Below are 27,239 nucleotides of genomic sequence, written 5' to 3'. Positions count from 1 at the left end.
TTTATTCCTTTCATAGACAGCTTCTGTATTTCCTCTGAATCATTTCAAATGCATTGAATAAAATATAAAGCCATCTATCCCTTGTGGTTCCCTTGGTAGCTTCTTTCCCCTCCAGTGAAACCTTAGTAGTCCCACAGTTTTAATGGTTAACATTTGCTGATGTCTGGATTCATTACGTTAGGCATTTTCTGAGTCTAGGACTTGGGTCCTTTACACTTTTTTGGTTTTTTTTTTTCTTTAAAATAGTGTTCTAAGTCGTTTTCTTTAGAGCTTTTGACTCTTATTTCCCCCATCTTGTTAGCAGCTCTTTTAAAAATCCTTCTTGCAAAACAAAACTAATATTTTTACTTTTTTTGTTGTTGTTGTTGTTGTTGTTTTTTCCTTCATGAAATTTATTTAAGTCCTGTTGGGTATTAAAATACTATCCTTGAGTGAAACTCCTGCCCTCTGCATTTTAAGCAGTTAGCATTGTCAGTCTGTACTCTGTATTATCTGATTCCTTAGAAGAGAAATGTAGTGGCTCTTTTTTCCTAAGGATCAAAACCAAATGTTAAATAATTTGTGGAGGACAAGGAAAAACAAGGAAAAGATAAATTAAATGGATTATTAAATGCTAGTAGCACCAGAACTTTTAATGTTCGCTATGAATCATAACCATTGTACTGGCCTGTATAAATGTAAAGCTGAGGGGAGCTAACAGCAGTTTGAAAGAAACATCAGAAATTAAAGTCTAGATTGATCTTTTTAACCAAAGTTATCCATCGTTTATTACTAAAAAATAAGTTCCTAAGTCATTGAAAGGTAAAATAGTTCACACTGGCATACAATAAAACATCTTAATCTGAATGAGTCTGAATTTACTCAAATATTACTATAAAAATATTCCATGAAGAATAATTCAGGAAGTCTCTAACATATATTTCTTTGATTTTTTTCTATCAGAAAGACTTTGTCAGAAGTTTCAAAAACATGTACTTCCCTTTATAAAAAGGCCAACTACTTCAGTCACTAAACTGAAAATATCTTTTTAAAAGATCTTCACATCCAGTACAGTTTTTCCAGTACAGTACTTTTCCAGTTGTTCCTCTGCATAAGAGCAGTGGCAAACAATGTCTCTACCTGCACTCAGCACTGAAATAAAATCAATTGCTTATAGGGCACTACTATTTTTTCTTCATTCAAACTGTGTCAAAGTCCATAAAGAAATAATCCATCACTGTTATATATCTGGTCCACAGCTGTGACAATAAATTCCTGGTTTTGTTCTCATCTTATCCCAGGTAGCTCCACTGACTTAGCTGGAGTTACTCCCAATTTTTATCACCATCAGTGAAAGAGGAATCAGTCTGAAGGAACAGCCATTGCTGTGTGCACTCTATGAAATGCATCTGTGAATCACAAAGTGTTTTAAAAGGTTTGTTTCCCTAATTTTCTTGATTGAAAAGCAATTCAGCTAGGATTTAATTTTCAGCTCCAAATGGTCCTTTTAATTCAGAAGGATAAGACATGCACATACATTAGTCATGCACTAAAGAACCTTCACATTTGCTGTGCTGATATTAACTTATTGATATGAGTTTGATACGACATGGATATCAGTTACTCTAAACTTCCTGTCACATACATCAGAGGCAGACAAAACCTAGCCCTATAGCAGAAAGATAATGCTATAAAAAATATAAACAGGGCTAAGAGAACACACCATAAATATTTATGTTTGTATTTGTCATTTTTATATTTCCATTAGGTCTTACCAGAGATCTTTCATACATTATTTTCATTTCAAATACCTTATTTGAAACTTGAAGTCTATGTATGATTCAAGTACAGCAGGGCTAAATATATTGTCATTTTTAATATAATGTCTGCCAAGAAAGAAGAAGGTATTAACTTCTGTTTAGATGAGACTAAGATTTCACTATTTTAAGAGATAACATTGACCAACACCACGTGGAGGTGAATACACACTTGTGAAATGTACAGTAAATCTCAGTGGGTTGAAGAATGAGGAATCAATACATAAGGCCTCGTATTTTCATGATCATTTATGACACCTTAATGCAAAGCTGATGTAAAATGTTTTAATTCAGACTAGTAATATTTCACCTTCATTCTGCATTTGTTCTTACAGATATAATTACTGTTTGAGACTATGGAGATTAAAACACACAGGAAGTGTCACATGGAAAAGAGGTATATTCTTAGCCTGAGTTAACCAAATCAAACTAAGCTGAGGTGAAATTCTAAGGAGTATTTCTGTTGCTGGATATAGGGAAAAAGAAATTTGAAAGCACACACATGTACGCACACAGCTACTTGTGCACACACACATACTTTTAAAATGGTAAATGGAAGTGTCCCTGGCCTGTCTCCTAGGTCTGTGAAGCAGCCTTCTCACAATGGTGATTCCCTAGCCTCAGGTTAGCAAAAGCTGCAAGCTCCTGTCACAGCAGTCATGTCAGAAGGGAGCCTTGGGAACTGGCCTTAGAGGATAAATGCATAAATGCCTCTTCTGTTGCTTTTGATGACAGCTGGGAATTTAGTCTGCTTATACAGTTATTTACTACTATTTTTAAAAAGCTAAACTACAGAGAAAAATTATTTATATGGCCAGTACCTACTTATTACTATAGATTTTTAATATATATATATATGTCTCTCATCTGCCAAAGACTCCCTTACAAGCTCTCATGTGAAGAACAGAAGATAATGCTGAATTGGAATCCTTATTTTATTACCCAGAAAGTAAGCTATTCAGCTCTGAAACACACACTGTACTTGCTCATAACCAGTAAGAGCTCAGTATGTAAAAGAGAGTCATGCCCTCTACTTGTGCTTAGACTGCAGGATGCTGGAGAAAAAGGTGTTTGCTCAGGACCCAGAAATACCACCCCCAGCACTTCACAGAGAGAACATCTTGCCAAGTTTTGCCAAGGATGAGTCTCTAAATACCTCTTGCTGGGAGTGTAGTAAGCAAATTCACTAGTTATGCCAGGCTGGCATGGACACTTGTTTCTTTTGCCCAGGTTATGGAAATTGTGACATGCGAAGGAGGAACCAGAATTCTGGCAATGATGTCTCCAATTTACAGCAACATTATTATCTAAAAGATAAGAAGAAGTCAAAGAGAACAAAGGAGCAGTGAATGATCTCAATCAGCAGTTATGGATTTCACATGATCTTTTGAAGGATTTTTTTTGGGGGGGAGGTTGGTTTATTTATTTTTTGGTATGGCCTTGTTAACCAAAGTTTGGCTAAGCAAACAAACTTTCAAAATCCTTGCTGGAAAGTATAAAGAATTTCAAGACAAATAAAAAAAGGGATTTACAATACATAGTTGAATTTTTCTTTTGTCCCCTAGCTTCTGAGACACTTCAGTGTTTGGGGTCACAAACTTGTTTCTACATCTAAAGGGGATAGAAATTTCCTCTTTTGTACTTTCTTTTTGGAGAGAAAGGAGTGCTGAGAGCTTTACAAAACCACCTCACTCTTCAGCCAAGATACTCAAGAAAAAAAAATACTTGAAACTGTTAGCTATACAACAGAGACACACGGCTTTGCAGCATGGGGTGAGATGAAGCAGTATGAAGTCAAGAAAACATGGTTTTGACTAAAGCAAGCTAAAATGAGAACTGACTATTTCAGAGGTAAGAGTGGCCTCTAAGGGGTCCATCTTACAATGCCTTGTAAATAGTTATGGCAAAAAAAATACTAAAGAGCTTTTTTCTTGTTGACAGCAATGCTGTTTATCAAACCGTAAGGTAACATTTGTAGTGATTGACCATAGTGATGTCTCAAACTATAAATCTATAGGGATGAGGCCATATTTTGCATTGGTTTTAGCAAAGGAATCTGAAAGACTGAAGGAAAAGTAACTTAGAAAAAATACATGGCAGCATTAAACAGATTTAAGGCTTCAGGTCCCACTAAAGACTTCTGGTCCTGCTCTTCATATTGGACAGTCTGATCTCAGGGAGCAATGTGTAAATCCGTCTAATAGGATTTTATATTAAGTAGGTCAAATTTTGTAACTCCAGTCTCTGACATATATCAGATTTTTCTTTACAAGCCAGATAACTTTTAGGCACTCAGAAACTCCCTCTTTACTATAAGTGGATAGGAGAACCAAAACAACTTTAGTGGTATTTCTTTTAGGCACACTAATTTGTAATATTAAGGTATTAACAGTGAAACAAATGGAAGACAGTCCTGGAAAAAATAAGATTCTTTTGAAGTGTATATCAAGCCCGGTGACACTTTTTGGCCTGGACAAAGAAGACATGGTATTTCAGCTATAAAGATGTTTTCTTTTTCTCACATCTCCCACTGGGGCTTTACACAGCACTTGAGGTCAGTTCACTGCCACGAACCACTCTGTTATCATCACAGCCACTGTGGAATAACCTCTTATTAAAAAAGCAGTGGGTACATGATATGGTGAAAGAGAATGTGATATAGGATATATATATATTTATACATGACTCATCTTCTTAGCACAGGACGATGCCAATGATTGGCTACTGAGAGGTGGATAGCAAATATTAGAGCATGTTGACATTTCTATAAAGAGGTTTGCCTTTTACCACACAAAAACCTCCATGCTGGTATTTAGGGATGCCCTTGCAGGCAGTTAGTGTTGTCCTTCTTTCCAGACACTAGGCAGGTGATGTAGGCTGGAGAATGAGAGAGAAAAAGCTGCAGAACTGCTGCATCAAAGGTTTCATGCCCAATCCAAAAATTATAATTGACTTCGAACCATAACACATTGCAAAGAGCTGGACATAAGCAAGAATGCCATAGAAATAGGAAGTGAAGTTTACAATTGACATGTGTGACAAAACAGAGACAGGAGAGAGGGAGGGGAGAAGACAGGAGTATTCTAGGTTACACTTGTGACTGTGCAGATGCTCCCCAGAGCACAGGGGTAGGAAAGGATGACACCCAACCAAAGCAAGCCACCAGTAGCTGCAATGGGAATGATAACTGCTAGGAGCAGAAAGAGGCAGAAAGAGGCATCAAAGCTGAATGGAGCAAGACCCACTCCTTTGCCCCTGCTCTGTGCACCATCATGCAGCCTGCAGAGGTGTCTGGAGACTAAAGGGTAAATTTTCCCTGTGAAGTGAAATCAAAACAATCTTGTTTTAAACCTAAAAGGAATGCTTGTCAGCAGCGGAAGGTATGACACTCAGTGGGCACGGCCATCCCAAAGCATCTTCCACTTTTGGCAGATCATCTTTACACTTTCAGATCTTCGATTCTGCTTGCAAATAGAGCAAAAAGGATGAAACAAAATTAAAGAAATATAATTAAATAAGTTTAGCCCAGATGGCAGTGGGAAGATGCTGCTAAAGTTATAGTAGTCATGTATATTGCAGACATTATTAGCCATGATTCCAGTTTAGCAGTTTCTCCCGGTTGGTTTAATCTCCACTCAAACTCATTAATTTTTTTCAACTCTTGTGATTTCCAGTCTGAAAAATCGAAAGCTCCACTCTAGATGTGAATGTCCTCAGAGAAGGCAAGGTCAGCTATGTCCCCGCATGCCACCTGGCACACACAGATGCCGGGCTCAGCTCGTCCCAGGGGTTCCCTCTGAGAGTGGTGGGGGCTGGGCCTGGAGCTGGGCTAAGGCTGGGCTGGTGCTGGTGCTGATCCACCTTGTGCACAGCTCAGCAAAGGGGCCAAGAGGACATGAACCCTGCTGCCCTTTCCGGGCTGCCTCCATGGGCACGAGGGGAAAGGCTGTGGCCACTCGCCAGCTTTGGCTGGAGCCCATCCACTTTGCACCAGCTGAGCAGCATGACATGGGCTGGAAAATCTGGCTTAAAGGTTTTTAAACATTTAGAGCCACAAAGGCAAAAAGGGCAGCCTGAGTAAATGGTGTGGCCCGCCCTGACAGACTTCTCAGCTGGGGGAATATAAGAGATCCTTTTTATTATCCTGGACAGGAGCTGAAAAATGACATAATACTGAAGGAATAGGACACAGGGGCATTTGGGTTACTTTAGAGATGATTCAGATCTTGTTATTAATTCTCTCTACTTGGCAGAATGTTTAAAAACTGGCAAGGGAGCATTAGCATTGCTGGCAGAGCATCACTACAGCTGCACAGGTGGAGAGAAATCAGCAAGAAGCTCTTTCCAGCCTGGTGAGGAGGGATAAGGAGCAGGAGAGAGCACCAGTCCCACATCCCAGCGGCACAAATACATGACAGAACTCCGAAGCAGATTGGTTAAAAAACAGAGGCAAGTTCTGTCCTAGCAGGTTGGCACAAGGTAACCAAAGCATGTCATATGTTGGTATTTGGCCACTCTACATAGCAGATGTCTTTTTCACAGGTTGAGCAGAGAGGATGAACAATTGATTCAATGGATAGAAAATTGCTGAGAGAAAGAAAAAAACCTGGAAATGGTCCAATGTGTAGTATGTATTTCATAAGTGTATGTGTAAAAAAGAGAGATTATCCTCTCCACAGTTCTTTTAGCAGGTGTTTATCCTTTTTGGCACTGACAGCAATATTTTGTAGCTACACAGCAGACATGCAGAATAAAATTCCTTTCCACACTTGCAAAAAATAATTACCTCTTATGTGACTTACAGCTGCTCTAGTAATTCATCAATGCTGTTGTCCTCTTTCTCCAAACCAACATTATGCTTCTTCTGGAATTTACTGAGAAAACTGCATAATCTCCAAGTTGACTCTCTAAAGGAGTGACCAGAGTGCTACACTGGCTTCCTTTAAACTTATTCATTGCTAAGGAAGATGCTTTCCTATGAACAAAACAGAAAAGCCTCAGAGGAAATTCTAGGCAATGTTTTGATGCCTGAAAAAAAACCAAAAATAAGTGGACAAGTAGAATTAAAACACTCCCTTCACTCACCAATAAATTTTACTCCTGGGGAAAAAAAAAAAAATTGTTTTCCTTCTGAGATGCAGAAAGAAGCGTGAAGCCAGGACAAGGTCACAGCCAGCCTAAGCCAGTGTTTCCTCAGTATAGGTGAGGTGAATCTCCCACCCCAATAACTGGAATAGCTCAGGTAACTCAGCATCTACCCTGGAGCTTTGGACTTCCCTGCACAGTATCTTGAGTGCAGCCCTACAAAAATACCAACCACTGAAAAAAGAGAGACAGAATCTGAGTGCTTGCTCTGAACAAAGTTGAAATTAGACCTGTCCTGGTAATAACTTCTTGTAAGAACAGATGGATTCATAAATCCTGAATGAGGACAGAGTATGGGGTCTGTCTTGTGGATCAGAAAATGTTAGACATTTAAAAACAGTGGCCCAATTCCCTGGCAATGCAGGATGCAGTCAGTAGGTTACACTGAGCTGCTCTATCTGGGTTTCTGAGCCTGCATCTCCTTATACATCGGAGAGTTCCTCACTCCTCTGCTGAATCCACTTATATTAACTGTACTTTCTATTATCTTGGTTTTCAACTTTGCCAGCACTATTTTACCTTCAAAAGAAACTTAAATATTGATTAGAAAATTTTACCTCTTATTGACCAGGCTGGATTTGATGTCAACTGTGAATTTAATAAAACTGCATCACTTGATGCTAAAATAAATAACAATGCAGAGGCTGTGAACATGATACATTTCACACACCTTGGGTAGATGAGGCTAATATGGAAAGTGAAATGGACACTCCAAACCAGAAATATTTTCCAGTGATCTCTAACCTCATTAGGGATTCTCAGTGCATCCAGTAGAGTAGTGTAAATAAAATACACTGTTTTCTGATGAGCTTTGATGAGCAGATGTTCCGGGTTTTTGTTGATTCATGTCTGGGGTGTTTTTAAAACTTTTCTGCTTGTGTTCCATTTCCTGTTGGGGGAATTCAGAATGACCCAGATGAAAAGGGACAATTGTGACTGTGTCTGCCTGGATGCCGCCCAGGCCAGCAGCTGTGCGGTGGCCACCACAAGGAGCCTGACTTCTGGGGGGAGGGATTATGTAATTCAGCCTTGAGGCTACTTGTGAATTCAGCTCCTGGTGCCAATGAAATACTGAACCTCTATGCATTTCGTATTATTACTCTTGTTTGGTAGCCTGGACATGCTTTTGAGGATACAAATAATGAGGTGAACCTCTCTTGTTGCAATTCAGTGATACGGGCATGTGAACTCTTCTTATATACTTTTTTTAGCAGCAATAACGTAAGCAAAGCAAAACTAGAAGTCTTTTCCTTTCTAAACTGATTTAAAATTAAAATAAACTATTTTTTCCCTATGTCTTCTGTTTCATTCAAAGTGTAGTGTTGATGCACTGAAATATATTGATAATATTTTGCTCACCTGGAAACACACACACACTTTGTCCTCCATGGAAGCCACAAACACAGACTAATTTTAAGTCATGTTACATGTTTTGGATTTTTGTCTAGCTAAAAACCTTAATCTCTGACCATTGAGAACAGCAAGATAAAAATGGAAGACAATAGGATGTTCCCAAGTTCTCAAATAGTGTTCAGGGACTGAAAATAGATCAGGCTTATTCGAAGGTACAGTTAGAACAGGAAAGTGTGGGAAAAGAAGTAGAAGAAGGTGTAGGGAAAAAAGCCAACGCTATGATCAAAGAGGAAAAGAAATACAGAATTAAGCATATAAATCTGGGCAAATATGTGAAAGAAAGAATGCAGTAATATGTCCTGAGGTGATTTATGAGATAATGTAGTTTAAGATAATTAAACCTCCCTGGAAATGGGAGCAATAACATAGATAAGACATGTTTTTGGAGGCCAAATCAGACAGAATTTACGAAGTGACAGAAGATGGAATTGTTGCAGTTGTATGCAAAGTACATGATGCAGAAACAGGAGTAGAAACCCAGCACTGGATTCCTCTGAAGTAGTTTTTAAGAGTATTTTAAAGAAATTAGACCTATTTGAAACTATGCTTATCCCATGAAAATTTCTTTTGTTTTTTTACAGGAAGGATATATTTGAATACAGAGATATCTTAATGCCTTGCATTTACCACGTTTTCTAATGAAGTAAACTGCTTCCTTTCCACTCAGTGTCATTCATAAAAATCAAACCATTTCATAACAAGCACCTGCAAATGCATTTTTCTGTTATGAAGAACTAGTTGAATATCCCACTTTAAAAATACTGCTTATCTTTATGTGCTCAAAACTTGCTTACTACTGTGCTTTTTTTTTGTACTGTGCACCTAAACTTGCCATTTGCTTTTAGTTTTCTTACTGTGAACTCTCCACAGAGGAAAATTACAGAGCTCCAACAGCTTTTCTAAAAGGCAAGTGTCTACAAGGGACCTCTCAGAGTAACAACTGTCCCATGCTGATCAAGCTCTCTGCTAGGAGAGGGATCCCAAGCTTTTACTTCCAGGACAGTTTCTTTCTTTTTTATTTCCAGTGACTGTTTAGCATATAATTCATATTTGTACCAGGGATTGAGACTACCAACCATAGTTTTGCAATCACAACTCCTCTCTCTGGTGGCACTTTTGTCACTTACTATTCCCAGATGCCCAAAAGTACTTTAAATGTTCTGTTTAAAATCTGCAGTCGAAGTCAAACTGGAACAAGATGTATGTTCCTTGGCCACAGGAAAATGTCCTGCAGCATCCAGGTGTGCATTAATATTGAAACCCAGCAAATCAGTAGTACAAAATAGAAATTTGGAGTCCTAGGACTGAAGGACCTTTGGGTAATTCTCTTTCCAACTGCAAAATGCTAAGTACCTCAAACATTCACTGCAATTTTAGTAACAGAAGCAGCTGTTAATGCTATTATCTGTAAATACTAGTGCAGGAAATTCCCTGTACAGAAGCAGAAATAGCATCTGTAGTACTGTGATAAGTAGTCAATAATTTTAAACGGATCTCTATACTTCCACCTCTCCTCTTGGCATTGACCAAAGACAAATTATTTGTATAAATATGTATGCAAATAGAATTCAGCTGTAATTAATGAGGGAAATGCCTAACATACACTCTACTTACAAGCAAAATGCAACTCAAAATAGCGAAAATCTGAATACATTGGAACACATATTTTTCACAGAAGTAGTAAATGCAGAAAATTATAGATTGCATAGATGATACAATGACTGTTCAATCAGCTGAATTAAGAATGTGCTACTCCAGAAATGTCCTTCAATACAAACAGTTTTACTTCACAACATACTCAAATGCTGAATTACCTTTATTTCCTATTGCAGCTTCAGAGGAACAATTCGTACTGTGTAAGGGATAAATGTCTCACAAAATATGCAAAGGAATGATCTTGAAGAATTATATTAGTCTAATAAAGTTTGATTCTTTTTAAAAAAAATATGAAATAGAACATTTGTAAGTATACATATATATATTTTTAAAGGGCTGCTTTATTCTGTATTAAAACTTGGAACATTCATCAACACATAGATAATGCTCTCAAAAGACAAGCTAATTTTTCTAACTAAAAATGCATTTAGAAACAAATTGGCACAAGTATTTGTTTTACATTCAGTATTAAATTGGCACTATGTCTGGTCTCTGGCAGCATTGACTATACTCCCCTTTGTTTGCTACCACCCTGTGCTCCAGCACTGAAGCCAACACCTGTGGCGATATAAAAGGCTATGTACAGCAGCTGCAGATTCAGATGTCCACACTGAAGTAAATTTCTAAAGCATAAGCATTTGGATGAGTCTCTGGCTTCCTCACCCGAGTCTTTTCAAGGCCTCCTTTGGAGGTCCACGCTGCTGGATGCTGTATCAATCAACTGTCTGCAGTGTTATTCCTGCCCAAAGTGTAGTGATAACATAGGACAGATTCATAAGAAAAGATGCACTTGGTTATGCTGATGTGATGGTTGCCACAGTCCCTTCACTCATCACAGTTTTTTCCAGGTTTGTCAATCATGGTACCACTGAATCAGATATACTAAGAAAGGGCAGAGCCTATCCTAATGATTAATATAAGTAAGTATCAGGAAACCACAACATGAATTTTCCTCTTATAATTTTGCTCTCTTAAAGTAATTGATTTAATTCATTGAAAAGATTAATAAAAGTTGCATTAGCATGTATCTACATCACTAGCTCTTATTTGGGATCAAATACTGACAAAAACAATTTTTACAGCATACATTTCTCAATGTACAGTATACACAGATTATTTGTATGGGGCAGTATGTACTCATACTCAGGTACAGCCTGTATTCAGAAATGTGCTCAGAGCTGCTATTTATAACTCTTTAAGAGCAAATGAACTTTGCTATGCAGGCAGTAAAAGTAACAACACAGGAAGCTTGGGTTTATTTCAGAAAAAATCCCAACATTCTATACAATAAAGTCTCTTCTTTTCTTAACTGCACTATGACTTTCTTGTGTGGAATAGCTCTTAAATAAATGGAAACAGAAATTAAGAATTATAGACCCCTCTATCCTGCTCGCAGTTAAATACAGATTGTGTGTAACAAACAGCTAAAAAGAAATGTGTTGCATATGCAGGTAAAAACAAATTAATTGCTTGTACCAATAAAGCAATTTCTCTGGTATTATTAGAACCATCCATTGGCAACAGCAATGCCATTTCTATCAGGATGTTGGAATATAAAAGCACATAGAAGCTACAAGTGTACTCTTGAGTTACACATGTGCAAAACTAAGATAAACACTACTGAAAAAAAAGAGCTTACCTCTAAGGAGTCTACAGCATCGTCACAAACAAATCACTGAAAATGGCAAAGATGATTCATTGGCATAGCAACTTGAAAAGCCATATTTAAAATTATCACGAGTCTCTTGTTTTTTTCCATGGCATCAACTAACCCAAAATAGAAGAAAGCAAGTTGTTCAGATCAGGAATATAAAGAGCAGTGGTCAATTTACTGGGATTTTAAGGGCATTTGAATGTTAGGCTCTGGTGCATATTTTGAGTGTTCAGCTAGATGACCAAAACACCCAGAGAAGTTCTGATGCAGCTTAATCTGATCCACATCTTACATGGAATAGCAACATTAGGGGATGCATCTGTACACTTAATGATGAGCTATAATTTCCATATTTGTATTTGGTGTTAATTTCAATATTGATCTAATGTTAAATGGTTTTAATCAACAAGAGGAGTACTTTTATTTAATGAACTTTGAAAGCTCTTGGAAGATTTTCATATGTAGTGGATTCTGAGCTCATTACACGCTGACCATGCTAGTTTACCATTATCACTTTTCTTTGCTGGTAAAACAAAGGAAAGATGGACAGTGACAGTATCAATTTTACCAATGCTGATGCTAGGATCCAGTTGCATCTTAGCTTCATGTGTGCATTTACTACGTATACTTTCAAGCTACTTATGCCTGTTGAGAAGATAAGGACAAGCCAGCATATTACTGGTATAATTATTAATGAGTAATACTGTTAAAAACTAATTTTTCTGCAAATCAATTATTGACAGAAAGCACATTAGTCTCTTCCATTAAAAACATAGAATTTACTGTTACTGAGTGTAGACAGCAGAAGATCACAAGAAGGAGGTTGACAAACTACAGTTTTCTACATTCACTGATACCACTGATACTTGGTAGAACAACTGTTCTCTTTCTGTTTTGTGTGTCAGGTCAGAAGGCCTGCACTCAATAAAACACAACTTTGGTAAATAACAAACACAGTGGTACCTGGATGCCAGTATGCATGACATGATTTACTGCTCATGTGGAGACAAACAGCTTTTTCAAGAAGTCTAGTGAGAACTTATTTTCTGTTTCCTTACAGCGTAACTGCCATTTGCATGCCTAGATGCATTTGGAATACTGAAATTCTGAACCAGGTTGGCCAGTTCCAATGATTTTAGGGTTTATAGGCTAATTTTATGGTATTAATATGAGGACCTAGAGATGGGATGTAGTTTAGGTCCCTGAGGGATCCAGAGGGCAAAACAGAGAGGGGTCACTATTACCTCCCATTTCTTGCCAGTCCCCTAAAATCCAGGAGGGTGGAGAGCCTTTTCTTCCTTCCTCTCTTGGATAGTCCAGCAGATGTCTTAGAGGCTTGTGCTCACCCTACCACATGCTCTGCAGGATCCTATTCCATCAGGTGCTGGGTAGAGCCCTTTCCTCATGTCAGCTCTGCCACAAGGGACTTTTGGATACTTATGTCAGTGATAATGGAAATTGAGATTTGTATATTTTTCATTATTCTCCCATGTTCTTTTTTCCCCGTGCTTTTCAACTGGTTCTGTTTTTAACTTCCAGCCTTGAAGTCCCTCTTCCTTATTCCCTTTTTATCTTCCCATGGGAGAGCTGGGGGGTAGTAATATTGTAATTCTGTTCTCTGGGTTTTGGTTTCCTCTGACCACCAAATAGGGACAGTATTGGACTGTGATGGAACTACTCTGAAATACATTATAGCTGACATGGTGAAAACATTGATAATTTTAATCTCAGAACTTGTAAAGAAAAAAATACAGTAAAGTTCATACAGACCATACATTAGAGTAGTCTAATAGACATTATGAAACCAGGTATTGGATGTGGTTCGCTTTCTGGAATATACAATATTAATATTTTTGCAATGTGATGGCAGCATTGATCTTTGTTTCTCAAAAGGCTGGTGAATAACTGCAAGATGCATTTGATTTTAAGTGGACACCATCATGAACTTCTGTTTGTCTTCTATTCTTGCACATTTTGCCAAAGATCAGTAGGATGAAAAATGATTTTGTGGCAATCTTTCCCAATAATTCCTGGCGATCATAATGAAAAAAAGGTCTCAAGACCAAGTGGATCACTGCAGTTGAACAGTGCCATTTTCCCAACATACTCCTCTCTATGATCCAGCACATAACTTGTTTCTCAGGCTTACGTGAAACACCCTGTGACATTCTAGCAGTTTAAGGTAAGAGTGATGTAAGTCTAGGCTTATGCAAAAAAAAATTAACACCTAAACAGCACTCAGTGACAAAACATTTTTTTAATACTCTGTCATAAGTTCATTTTGAAATTGTTACTTACTAGCATCACTTAGTCTTTTTAACTTAGTTCAAGAATAAGCAGATAAATTTTGAGTCACCACCTGTGGAGATATTTAAAGCACATGTAGATGTGATGCTTAGGGACATGGTTCAGTGGTGAACATGTCAGTGCTAGGGTAATGGCTGGACTTGATGATCTTAAAGGTTGTTTCTAACCATATTGATTCTGTGATTCTATGAGAAACATGTAGGCTACATTTCTACATGACTACTGGCTTTAGTATGTTTAGCTTTTTTGAGATAACTCAATAGAGATAACTATTGAAAAAACTTTCCAACTTTCTGTTAGATTATTACTCTTTTCAGTATTAATGCATTGACAAATCTGCACAAAGAAGTGCAGAAAAATATCAAGTAAAGCTTGATATAGGGCCAATTCTTTCAGTTACTGGATGTCCAACTAACAATAATTTTTTGAGTACCATATTATAATTATAGTCCTTCAACCTAACTTTACAGTGTCCTTATCTATGTCATTTAGAATGTTTTTATATGATTTTTGAATAACAGAACACTCTAGATGTTTTACAAAGGTAATATATTGGTGGAAGTTGTTCCCTACTAGAAAAATATTGTTCAAGTGTCCCAAGACCTGTGAAGAAGATATTCCCAGTTTCCTAGAGAAATAATGAAAATTACCTGCCCCCCCCCCCAAAAAAATAAAAATTCTGAGGCAACACAATAGATCATCTGAAGAAGGATGGAGTAAAGCAGATCACTACTGAAGATATTTTCCAACCTCTTCTTTACAATCTCCTTGGATTATTCTAAGTTGATTGAAACATTTTTCCTAGTAACACCTTAAATATGCAAAATAATTCTAATTCTTGCCTTGATTTCAGTGTGGACAAAGTGTTCTTTGCCCCTTAACAACCAAGAATAAAAGAATCTCAGTTCCTGAGGTTTTTTATCCTGGCTCATGATTTATTTTTGTTTTAATTTGATATATACTTGATATCTCTATGCGGAGGTCAGTGAGGAAGAGATATAAAATTCCTGTAGCTTTCTTTGCCTCTCCAGACATCTGGGACTCACCTATTCTTCACAAGTTATCCTCTACAAAGCAAAAGCTTGGAGAGTACTATGTTATGTACTGCAGAATTAATTAAAACAGGCCTCCAGGACTTGTGTAGCCCTTCTGCCAGGTTTAGATTGTCATAAAACAGAATGTTTTCAACTCTATAAAAACACTATCCAGAAATGTGGAAAAATTAAATTAATCTTCTGCACAGTAAGATGATTTTCCTCACCTGCAACCATGACTGAATAAGTTTAATGAACAATATGTAATTACAAGAAGCAAAGGGAAAACATCATCAAGGTACATAAAAAGGTTCACACATGATTTCTAGAGAACTATAACTATTTTACAATCACTGCCTCTGGTGAGCCAACTGCTAGGCCAGCTGGTAGCTCTGCCCCTCCTACTACTGCTCTTTAGTCACAGTCAGGGACCGAAAACTCACTGGGAAACAGCTGAATTCAAATGGCTGCTGAACTTTCCTGAAAGTTTCCAGCTTGCTGGCTGCCATCCTCCCTGGTGTCCCACATTGCTCCACAGCCCCTCTGATGTTCTTTGTCTTGGGATCTTTTGGCTCTGGGTAATGCTTCCAGTTCTACTGGAAAATTTAGCCATTCCAGCTCTCAGTAGAGCTGCGCACAAGGTAGAAAACTAACATGGACCTCTTATGTACTCTATTCTTGCTCCTCTCAACTCAATATTGGATACTAGGAAAAATTTATTCACAGAAAAGATCATCAAGTACTGGAACAGAATGTCCAGGGAAGTGTCTGAGTCACCATCTCTGGAGATATTTAAAAGATGTGTAAATGTGGTGCTTAGAGACATGGTATAGTGGTGGACTTGGAAGTCTTAGCTTAATGGATGATATTAAGGCTCTTTTCCAACCCAAATGATTATATAATTCTGTTCTTAACATCTTATTCTTAAACAGCTTCTCAAACCTCACACAAACTTCTCCAGCCTTCTGTGGTTTTGGGCTCCAACTTTTGCTTTCTGATGCTCGAAAATATTGTCATCAACAAGCAGAATCATTCTCTAGGGATACCTGCACTGGGTTAAAATTCCAATGGATTTGTGGAAGCACACGTCCACTTGATTGTGTATTTCCTTTTAAAAGAAGCATCACTTAGTCACATTAGAACAACTGTTAGATAAAGTTACTGTTCTTCTGGGTCACCCATTTTTTTTTTTCACATCTGTCCCTTTAGAGGTGACATCAAATACTAACGGAGAACTGAGCACTTCACCCCTGCTGGACTTCCCTTTCCTCTGGATAACTCATGGAGGCATAATTTTCATTTGAACCCTTTTTTACTATGTTTTGCATAACTCAGGTAAGTGTTCTTCAGCCTGCTTTTCCACTGCTCTGTCTTGTGTTCCTTGCACTTTGCTGTTAGTATTAATTGCATCAATCAGCAGGTCACAATTAAAATTTCTATTGGAAGGAGTGTAAGAGAAAGGAGAATATATTGAATGTAAGAGAAAGGAGAATATATTGAAACAAAAGGACCATGAGGCTTTAGCTTTCTGTGTCACACTACTTGCTCACTTGCCATGTTCAATGAGCCAAATTTTCCTTCTTATTTCTCTTATGTCCAATGCCTTTTTTTCAAGCCTGTTCTCCTTTTCTGTAATGTCCCTTGCTAGATTCAATTAATTTTGCATTTTAACCATTCTTCCTAGTATCTTTTTTCTGTTCCAGGGCAGTGATTTTCCAAACTGCAAGTTTGGCAGAACATAGGAAAGGGAGCTTTAACATAACAGCTGAAGTCATCACCCCATCAGTTTGTGAGCTCCAAGACTATTGCATGGCATAAACTCAAGTGTGGTATGTGGGAATGACCTGGAGAAATGAGAAAAAAGTGGACTCCTGACCAAACCTGAAATGCTAACATTGTTGCCCTCAGTAGCAAAAAGGCCAGGCTTCTACAGGGTGCTGAGGGGCTACCAAAGACATTGATGGAGTGATACTGCAGAGAAACCTACCTTACCAATATGATTTAATTATTCACCCTGAAAGAGCAAGCAGCAATTGAGCCACGTGCAATAAAACCAAGAAGCAAGCAAGATGAGAAGGTTGGGAAAGCAGGTCTGAAAACAGCATAGATTTGGTCACCACAACACATTGAACAGCAGAAATCTGCTCACCACAACACATTGCCCCAGCTGCTGAAGGTTTGCCTAAGTATAATCTTCAGCCAAGGATTTCTGGTTTTTCCAAGACTGACAGCTGCTGAATGCTGCCTTCATCACAAACATGGAATTCATGCCTGACGCTTACCTGCACACACACCCTCCTCCCTTCCTTCCAACCCCATCCCCAAGTTTATTTAGAGGTTTCCTGGGTAAGCTGCAAAGATCAACATGCAATCCCAGTATCAAACCCAAAAGGATAAGGAGGTTCCCCTTCCTTGGGTGACAGGGAAACATCTGGCATGTAACATCAGTATCATTCGCATACATCTGGACAAGATTAACTTCTGGCCTCACAGAGACCCTGTGACTCAACATCAATGATTTTTTTTTTCTACTTACAGTGGTAGTAAGAGATGATACTTACTTTTTTCTAATCATATCTCAGCTCCACATTAAAATTTTCTATTGTGGAATCATAGTGAAAATTATTGATCAATGATATATCTTTACAGTTTATCATAATATCTAAAGATACATTTAATCTTATTTTCACCTGCCTTGAACTGAGTCACCTCTTCAGAATCTGAGACACTACCTAATGTAGCACCCTCTGCATCCAAGCTGGCAAATGTCACCTCTTTATCAAAGACACACTGATGAGTTCAGAACTGCTGAGTTCAGTACCATAAGAATTGTTTAGTAACCAGACTCTCATAGATGATATTCTGAAACTGCCCTTGGTTTGATACTGCATGCTTAAAATGATGTCTCAATCTAATTAAGCATGTGAATTTAGATGAGAAAGGTGACTGCAGGTTGTGCACTTCTTCTCTTAACAATTTGTTGAACTTGTAGGATCACATCTGTAATTATGTCCTTGCTTTCTTGTTACCTGTTATTATGTCTTGAAAAGGAATACTTTTAAATATGCCAATTTTTCACTTTCCAGTTATCTAATACATTTGATAATGCTTCTCAAATTCCCTCTGTAGGTCCAAGAAACATTAAAAAGAATCTCTATTTAAAATACAACTCACAATTATGGAGCAATACTAACCTTTTCATTTTGTTCCTTTACTCATTCAGGTATTTAGGCAATATATCAAGCTAAATCCTCACTGAAATTCAGTGCATATATATATGAGAAAATTGACTTCTATAGCCATAATCAAATAATGAAACAGATTTAGTTAGGTCAGTATAATTCCCTATTTTTACTGCAGAGTAATTATACTGGAATAAAGCCACTTTAATTCCAGAACAGACTGTCCACATGGGGAGCTATATTGAAACAGCTATAGTAAAATAATTATTTGACTACAGCTATGCCACTTGCCTCCCCCTGAAAGCAAGCCATCAACATAAAACTCTTGCCTCTTTCACAGAAATTCAGCTATGTTGGCTCAGTCCTATTCCACAAACAAAAGCAAAGGGCTTTGCCAGCAGAACAGACACACAACGTGGAGAAAGGGAAATCTTGCATCTTGGTTCAGCACTGAGTGTTGAGGTACATTGACACACTTGCAGTTTTTACCACTTAAAAGGTTCTGAGATGCTCTGTCATGTGGAATGGAGAATGGTGATGGAAAGCGCAGGCTTTTATGCAATGCATTATATATATATATATATATATATATATATATATATATTTTATTTTTTTTTTTTTAATGTGGTCCATCACAGAGATAGGTCCAGATGAAAGGAGCAGAAGATAGGCTACTGCAGCATTCCCTCCCTCTGCTGCCCATGGATACTTCTTGCTTGGAAGGTATTACCTCTTACCTCCACTTCTCTGCTGCAGCCCAACAGACTCACACTGAGTGAGCCTCTCTGTGTTCTGACCTTCCAAAGCATGGAAGCTCCAGGGGACTCACTCACCCCTCAGCTTGCACCAGTGCAGCTGCAGAGAAGTGACTGGTTCTCTCTCTTTCTTTGTACTGTCGCCACTTGTGAAGTGAGTTTGAGACTAAACAGAGCTGCAAATTCTGCTTATTTAAGTGCATCTTAGTTTTGCTAACATTAGTTAAAATGTTTTAGTGTTTTAGACTTAAAGCACAGGCCCTGGCTGCTCAGTTCATATCACATATCACATGCAGCCAATATCCAGTATTCGCAGATGAAGGAATTCTTCCTTCAGCCACACATCTATGCAATCAGAGGTATTTCACCTCAAACACCCTTTAAAACTCCACTCCTCAAGCTCTCAATACGATGGAGAAATGCACAGCTCTTGCGGAAGTCATTTGAATTAAAAAATATCAGAAAGCTGGGTCACAACTCACCTCGATCTGTGTCGTAGAGGAAGACAAAGCGGTTCCATTCATAGTGGTCCAGCAGGCTCAGGAGGGCTCCCCGCAGGGACGGCCGCAGCTGCAGCACAAACTGACTCTCACCCTCCGTGGGGAAACTCGGCGTGATGAGGGAGATGTGCAAGGCGCTGCAGAATGAGGTCAAGGTGTGTACTGATCTCTTATCATACAGTCCAAAAATGGCAAAAACTCCTCTAGAATACTGGGAGCAAACTGGAAGAAGGAAAAAAAAACCAAACACCAGAGTTCAGCTAGTGACAAAATCTGTAAACATATACCTATACATTCCAATAGCCTCAAATTTTTAACTTGAAGATTTCTATTTCTGAATGTGTTTAATTAAATGCAATTTCCATATGGGTTTTACTCTGGAAACCAATAAATAAATAGCTAAATAAGATTTTTTCACTTTCAGGTCCAATTCATAGAACATTACATTAATTGTAGCAGTTTAAAATAAAATATAAAATGAATGATGTAGTTTTGCACACTAGAGAAAAATCATCATATGGTGCTTTAACCATAGCTCTGCATAATATCAGCCACTGATAACTTCCATTACCTTAAGCAGCAAAGTGTTTATGTTTTAAAATGTGAAAATTATTACAAATATCATAGTGACCACATAAGTGAAATCTGGGTATTTTGTAACAATGTAAAACCTTCACTCCCTTTTAAGCAGGAAGCCCTTGCTCTGCATTAAAACTGTACTACAGACACTGAGTAAAAACCTGCTTCATGAATAACCTCCTTGACTTTAAGAGGAGAGTTGAAGGAAAATACAGCAAGTCAATGTGACCAGACTTTTGCTCAAACCCCTTTTATTTCTACTCTATCTCAACCTCAAAAACAGAAAACAAATGACCTAAATGAATATTCTGAGTTTTGATTTGCTCTTGGCCACATTTAAGACAGAGAGATGGATTCCCACAGACTGGATAAGGGCTTATATGCACATAAAAGAAGGTATAAGGTTATTATCTTGAGAAAATACTGCCTTTCTAGCAACTCATACAGTGCTTGATGAAAAACATCTCACTGTTTTTGAAGTAAAAAACAACTCACCAGAAACTGTGTGATCATTAAGAGTGTTACCTATCCCAGAATCACAAGAAATGGAGAAAGGAACAGTTAGGGGATCATTGTATGCATTTGCTCATAAGAATTCATTTCCTATGTTCTCTTGTCCCTCCTGCCTTGCAACCCATTCTTACATGTAGTCTGAACATGGGAAAACCTAAGTCACACCTTTTTAACTAAATGAGACTCTTCTAGTCTGTAGGTCATAGTCATCCCGTGAGAGCAGCACATTCAAGGTACAGCATAAACACTTAGCAAATGGGCTGATTCAGACCAGTTCTGCTTTGATTCTTTCATATCCCATTTACTACATAAAGAGCAAAAAATAAAAATTGTGCATTTTTTTCCTTAGACTTGGATGATTTTTCCAGTTCTGACGCCAGAACTGGAAAACTGCCTTGAGTGCAGTTCTGTGATTTTATACACTGCCCCACTGTTACAGCCCCCAACCTAAGAATTTTTATATTCAGATTATACATTAATAAGATTTTTTTAAGCTTTCCTCTTCCTCTATATTCTCATTCAGTATGTTGATACACGGCTCTCACAAGAACTGTTCATGTTTTTTTTGATGGACCACACAGCACACCTTGTCCTAGACCTATCAAACAACTGCCTTGCAATTCCATCATTCTAAAAAGTGTTGTTCTGTGCTTTCCCAGTTTCACCTCATCCTTCTTGAACACAGATGACCAGCATGTTTACAATGTCAGCTGAAGGCTTCCTGATGCTTCTTACATTACTTCCCCATCTCTACTGTAAAATACTTCTGTGAGCCACATTGTGGCTTTCTAAACATGCATCTCAGTGATCAGAGCTGACAATCATCTCAGGATCAAAATTCTGCTCCTTCTTCCTTCTGAGCAATTTCTAAATGACAAGTTTCTGCTTACAGCATAATATTTTTATTAGTCACTGTTATTCTTCTTTCATTATGTCACATCTATTACTGTGTGCCTCAAAATTATTTACTTCCACAGTTACAATCTTGGCCTGCTCTGAAATTCTGTTGATGTCTATATCTGTGTCTCAGCAGCAAATGCCATCAGGGTACTCTTGACTTTTTATATCCGTGTCTACTGTAAAATCATCATTCTCTCAGCATCTTTCTCCTGTAGCTATGATTCCCTAGTCTGGCAGTTCTTCTTCTACCAGCATTTGTTGCCATCTTAGTTTCATTTGTTGCCCTTAGTTTCATGACTAACATTTAACTCTCTTGTTTGTTTTCATAAATCATTTCTCTTAGGAGTATGTGTATATTACCTCATTCTCTTGGCAACTAGAAGATATGGATTAATCCCAAACTTTATTAGTTAATAACTTCCAGTTTCATTTTATGCCATTTTCTGTCTATAGCCATATAAAAATCTTTCCATCAAAATCTGTTCTATAACTTTACAGTCTATTGATATTAAGCTCTAGGGCCACAGCTGCCAGTTTCTATGTCCCCCTTGAAAAAGGTATTATACTTCTATTCACTGATCATATGTACCATGATTCACTACTAAGAAGCACTTGTTATCTCATCTGTCATTCCCTAAACCAATTCTTTAAGAACCATGGAAGAAGGAGCCGATTTCCCTATTCCCATTAGCCATCACACCTCTTTTAATATCAGTGTCCTCCTTGAATGAAAATCAATATGAACTATCTATTAGTTTTACAGCTCTAACCAGAGTTTCCTACTTTTCTGTCCCATCGTCAATATATGACAGCTTCAATTATTTTCCTATTTCCTGTCTCTGTATTTAAAGATGTAAACGACCTTCTACTGATGTTTTAATGCCCTTTGCAAGTTTCAGTTTTCTCTGGCAGCCCTAGATCTCATTTCTGCAACAAATCTCCTCTATACCTCCCAATTTCTTCAACACAATTTATTACTAATAACTCTTTCTAAAAACACTTGTTTTTCTATCTTGTATAATCATTCATTCAGTTCTGGAGTAACATCCTGTATGTTACGTTCCCATGCCATGGGATTCCTCAGTGTTTTACAAGAGTTTCTGTGAGGAAGCAGCAGTCCTCCTCTATTTTTAAATAGAGTACAGTTAACTTTACCAACTGAAATAGATGAATATAAACCTTGTGTATGCAAGGGTAGCTACTTAATGTGTTTTCTGTTTACAGAAAGTCCTTGTTAAAGCCCTACATTGCTTTATTTTTTTGCATTTTCACATGAGCAAAGGGTACTTTTTGTAACACACAGTCCATATAGTAGCATTCTACAGGATGAAAAATTAAAAAAAGGCATGTCAAGCTGTGAAACTGTGAAATTTAACTTAGTGGAATTAAATCTCAGACTCATTCTCAGGATGAAGAAAACAAAGAAAAATGTCAAACTTAAAATGTCATGCTAAAATACTTTGAACTGAAATAACAGAATAATTAATCTTTGCATTTTTAAAGTAAACTATCCTTTCCACAGCCCAATAAAACATTATCTGAATATCATTTAAAATAACCAATCCAGGAAAACTTGGGCTTAAAATCAAGACTAGGAAGTTACTGAATAGTGTCTTTCTTGGCTCCTTGATAAGAAAAATGCTAAATGCTACTAGGGAGGTTATGAGAATTTTTCTTACTCAGTAAAATACCCACAGAGAGGAAAAATGCCTGTGACACTTTGGAGATCAGGCTTAAACATATGCAGAGATGCTGCAGTGCCCCTGAATCAATTTTACAGTAATCAGCAGCGACCACAAAAATCAGCAAAGCCACGAGGATTTACTTTCTGACTCACTACTGTTCTCAGAAAATGCCTCCAGGCAAACATGACTACCTGGATTTCCCAGTTCTTTTAGTATGTCTCTTGCACTTCTACAAGTATTTTACTTATTATAAGTGAGTTAAATTACGCTTAGTAAAACACAGTCTCATATTACCATTCTAAAAAAAAATTGAGATCTTTTCCCTCATAAATAAAAAGCAGTGACAAAATCCACTTTCATGACCATACTTCAAAATATATCAAATAATAATTTTTCTTTAAACAAGATATCCTTTTATACCTGAAAACTGAATTCCATCATTACGTATAGGATTTTCTCCTACAAATTTTGCAATGTCATTTGTCTCACCAAACATAGGATGAAGGGGAAGGTCACGCTCCAGAGAATGCATCCCAATACACTTTAAGAAGCTGAGATAATGTTATTGCAGTAGCTGTAATATGAATGAGGTGTGTTCTATTCCAGTAGCTTAAACTATCTGATGGCACCATCACTATAAAATAATAGGTGACTTCAGTTTAGAAAAGGAACCCTAATGCCAAAATGGCAAAAATTGTATGCTGCAGGGTTTATTGAGATGCACAGTCAAGCCACATGCAGTCTTCTTTCTCTGTGAAGGACTTACCAAAGTCCCTGTTACTGCTCTAAAGAAAAGTCCCAAGTTATAAACGCAAATCTTTTCTTGAAAAGCAGAAAGTAAAAAATACCAGCTTCTCCTCATTCTCTGATTTCCAGAAATTACTCTCTTATAGTTTAAATCCTCTAAACAGATACGGGGGAAGTCACAGTCCAAATACAGCTGTAATTGTTACCATAAAAATGACCAAAAGAGGTCAAGTGAAAGTATTTGAGCAATGTGTATGTACAAATACACATACACATACATATACTTATACATATACATATCTCCACAGATATTTATATTATATTGGTCTTTTATTATTTGGTCACACCCAAAAGTTTTATAAATTCTTCAAGACACAAATAAAACACTACCCTAACAATTTAGAAAATCAAGTCTGATAAGCAGAGCACAGCAGATCTGCCAACAGCATTAGTTTTGCTCAGCAGCCTGTTTGGTACCTGTCGAAGACTGGAAGCTCCAGTCTAACACAGGAGTAACATGGTAGATATTGCTTTAGAGCCATGACTCAGACCCTGAGTCTTCCAGGACTCAAGCTCTAGAATGAGCATTTTAAAATGTTTTTCTGTAACTTTTAGACTCTTATGTGGGAAGCCCTGGCACAGTTGGCTGCTACAGCTATATTGACAGGCCCACTGAGCTGCCATAAATTCACAAACTGTGGAAGCATCAAAACTGAAAGTCTCAAGAGCAGCTTGCATTATGTAAGTTCTCCACATATGAGGACAGTCTTTTGTTGCTGTCTCTTAATTTTCCTGTGGACTGCAATTCTTTATTAACTGCTGCACAGTAAGTACTCTACATGAGGTACAGTCCTTCAGGAAAAGTCTGCTCCAGCTTAGATCTCTCACAGGACACAGTTCCTGCCAGCAAACCTGCTTTGGTGTGGACTCTCCACAGGCAGGAGCCCTAAGGGCTGATGTACCTGCTGCAGCATGGGGTCCTCCAAGGGCTGCAGGGTGGGTATCTGCTCCACCATGGTTCTCCATGGGATGTAGGGGGAAAAACCTGTGTCACCATGGTCTTCACTCTTCACTTTGCCCACCTCCCCTTCTTCACCAGCCTTGCTGTCTGGAGGGTTTTTTCTCCTACATTTTCTCACCCCTCTGTCCCAGGCCACCCTGTAGACTGCTCTCAGTTGAAACCTGTCCACAGAAAGTCACTACACCTGGCAAACTCCAGACAGCAATAACTTTACATATATATAAATACGTACATATGAGGAGTTATATTTCCTTGCCACCAGAATAGTACATGAAAGCTTTTATTTGAGGTGTGCCTACGATGCTGTCAGTGATCCATCTCCTCACAGATCACAGTCATATTTTGTTCAGCTGCTCTGCACTTACATTTGCCAGAACTGATGTAAAAGTACTGGGAGAATTTTCTCAGCCTGAAGAACTTACTCCAAGATAACCAGCCTGGCCATACAAAGGCACAAACTCTACAGGTCAGATATAGCACAAGAGGAAAATAATTGAATATACATAAGGACCTACATCCCAAAGTCAAATGATTTATTAGCTTACGTGTGTGAAAATTCCAACATTTGAGACAAGATTAAGTACAAGTTCTAAAACAGCTTTGAGATCAGTTTCCTGTTAAAATGTCAAAACACATTTATTTTGTATTGAACATCCCAACATCTTTTCCTCTCTGTGCTCCCTGATACATCTCCTTCTGATTGCTCCTTTGACCTCCGTCTCCTGGAGGAGGACTCAACGCCTGTCAGAGCTCTAGAATTACAAGACAAGTTATCTAAATTAATTTTTCTGTAGTTTGCACCCAAATCCAGGAAAAATTTAATACAAATATCCTCTTCGTCAGGTTTGTGTAAGAGACTGCTGATTTTCTCCTAAATTATGTTGCTGCATTAAAAAAATTCCCAGCAATAAGACCAACTTAATGAGGCACTTTCATGAATGAAATCACTGATATGACAGATAGGTTTACATAAAGTAGCTAGATGAAAAACAAAGTAGATGTATTAGGACAAGTTTACTACTCTCTTAAGAACTGTCTCAAATAGAAAAGGAAATTTCTAAATACTGCTATCCAAAAAGGGGAAAATGGGAACAAGGCATTTCTTACAAATTATATGGCTAGATTTTTTGGTGTCTAATGAAACAAGAAACCATTACAGCCCTCATAATTCTCTATTTATAGGCCCTGTACCCTCTTCTTCAAGCAAAAGAATGTTCCCCTGAATACAAGCATCATACTTCAGGAAGCACCATGCCTTAAGTATTATAACTGGAAATTATATAACATCATTACCTTAACTAAAATCAACTTATTGCTCTACAGTTTAATGTATTAATGATGGAGGTGAACAAAAAGAGAGTAAAGTAAGATTTTTTTTCAGGAAAAAAGCAAAACAAAAACCAAAACCTGAACCACAAACATTACATTCTGAAATACTCATTCCTCTCAAACATTTGTTCTCCTACAACGTCAATGCATAACGAGAAGTCTGGTATGCTGGGCACTGAACCCTTGAAACTAAATTCATACTCTGGAGCAAATCACTTCATATTTCCATGTCTCATTTCTCAGTGTTTCAACTGCCTTGTCTATTTTGACACTTGACAAGAAGGCCAGAGTTCTATTAGATGTCTGTAAAACGTAGAGCACAACAACCCAACTGTCTCAGCTGTGGATTCCGAGTGCTACCCCAAGGTGTACATTACACCCAATGGAGCTTTATCATGCAATTCTATAGCAAATTCTGGAACTCTTAAAAACATGTTAACACTTGACCTAAAGGTCACTGTGTTTAGTTGCATGCATAAAATTAAGAACATACTAATTTGTGTACAGGAGTATTTATCTGGAGATAACAGATGGATTCATTTAACTCAAAGCACAGAAAATTCACAAATGTCTTTTGCATTTAACCCACAGTTACCACAGAGTGACTTGCCAGTTCATTTGATAATATTCTCCTAGGAACAATTAAAAACATTGGGTTAATATGCTAGATCGAATTTGGGAAATGCAGTTTTATTTGTACAAGTGCAGATGTGAGAATATATTGCAAAGCAAGATCCAAACTTGTTACATTTCTTTATTTAATAACTAAGTTTCAAACAGCAATTTCTGTGAACCCTCTCTAAAAGACTATTTCTGCTCAAAGTCAATTCCTGAAACAGTAGCAGGACTGATTTCTTGCCTATTGAATGGAAAATGGAATTGAGTTAGCTTAATTAACATGCACAGTATTTTCTGCTTTTAAAATCAATTCGACCATTGTATTTTGTGAGCGATCACTAAGTTACAGCACATTAACTTTAGAAGGTTACCCTGAGAGATGCCCAGAAAACAGAAGAGAGGGGG

General features: G+C 37.7%; 1 protein-coding gene across 5 annotated transcripts in view; it reads right to left on the bottom strand.

The window, feature by feature from the left end:
• Positions 1-27,239, bottom strand: part of GRIA4 (glutamate ionotropic receptor AMPA type subunit 4) — a 217,477-nt gene that overhangs the window by 123,075 nt on the left and 67,163 nt on the right. For all 5 annotated transcript variants that reach the window (XM_071734643.1, XM_071734636.1, XM_071734652.1 and 2 more), the window contains one exon: positions 19,425-19,664. In XM_071734643.1, coding sequence (XP_071590744.1) covers positions 19,425-19,664 — 240 coding nt within the window. The remainder of the gene's footprint in view (positions 1-19,424; positions 19,665-27,239) is intronic.

Source organism: Heliangelus exortis, chromosome 1 (genome assembly GCF_036169615.1).
Source record: "Heliangelus exortis chromosome 1, bHelExo1.hap1, whole genome shotgun sequence".
NCBI lineage: Eukaryota > Metazoa > Chordata > Aves > Apodiformes > Trochilidae > Heliangelus > Heliangelus exortis.
Note: the sequence above shows the minus strand (reverse complement) of the source record. Positions and strands in the feature narration are given on the sequence as shown.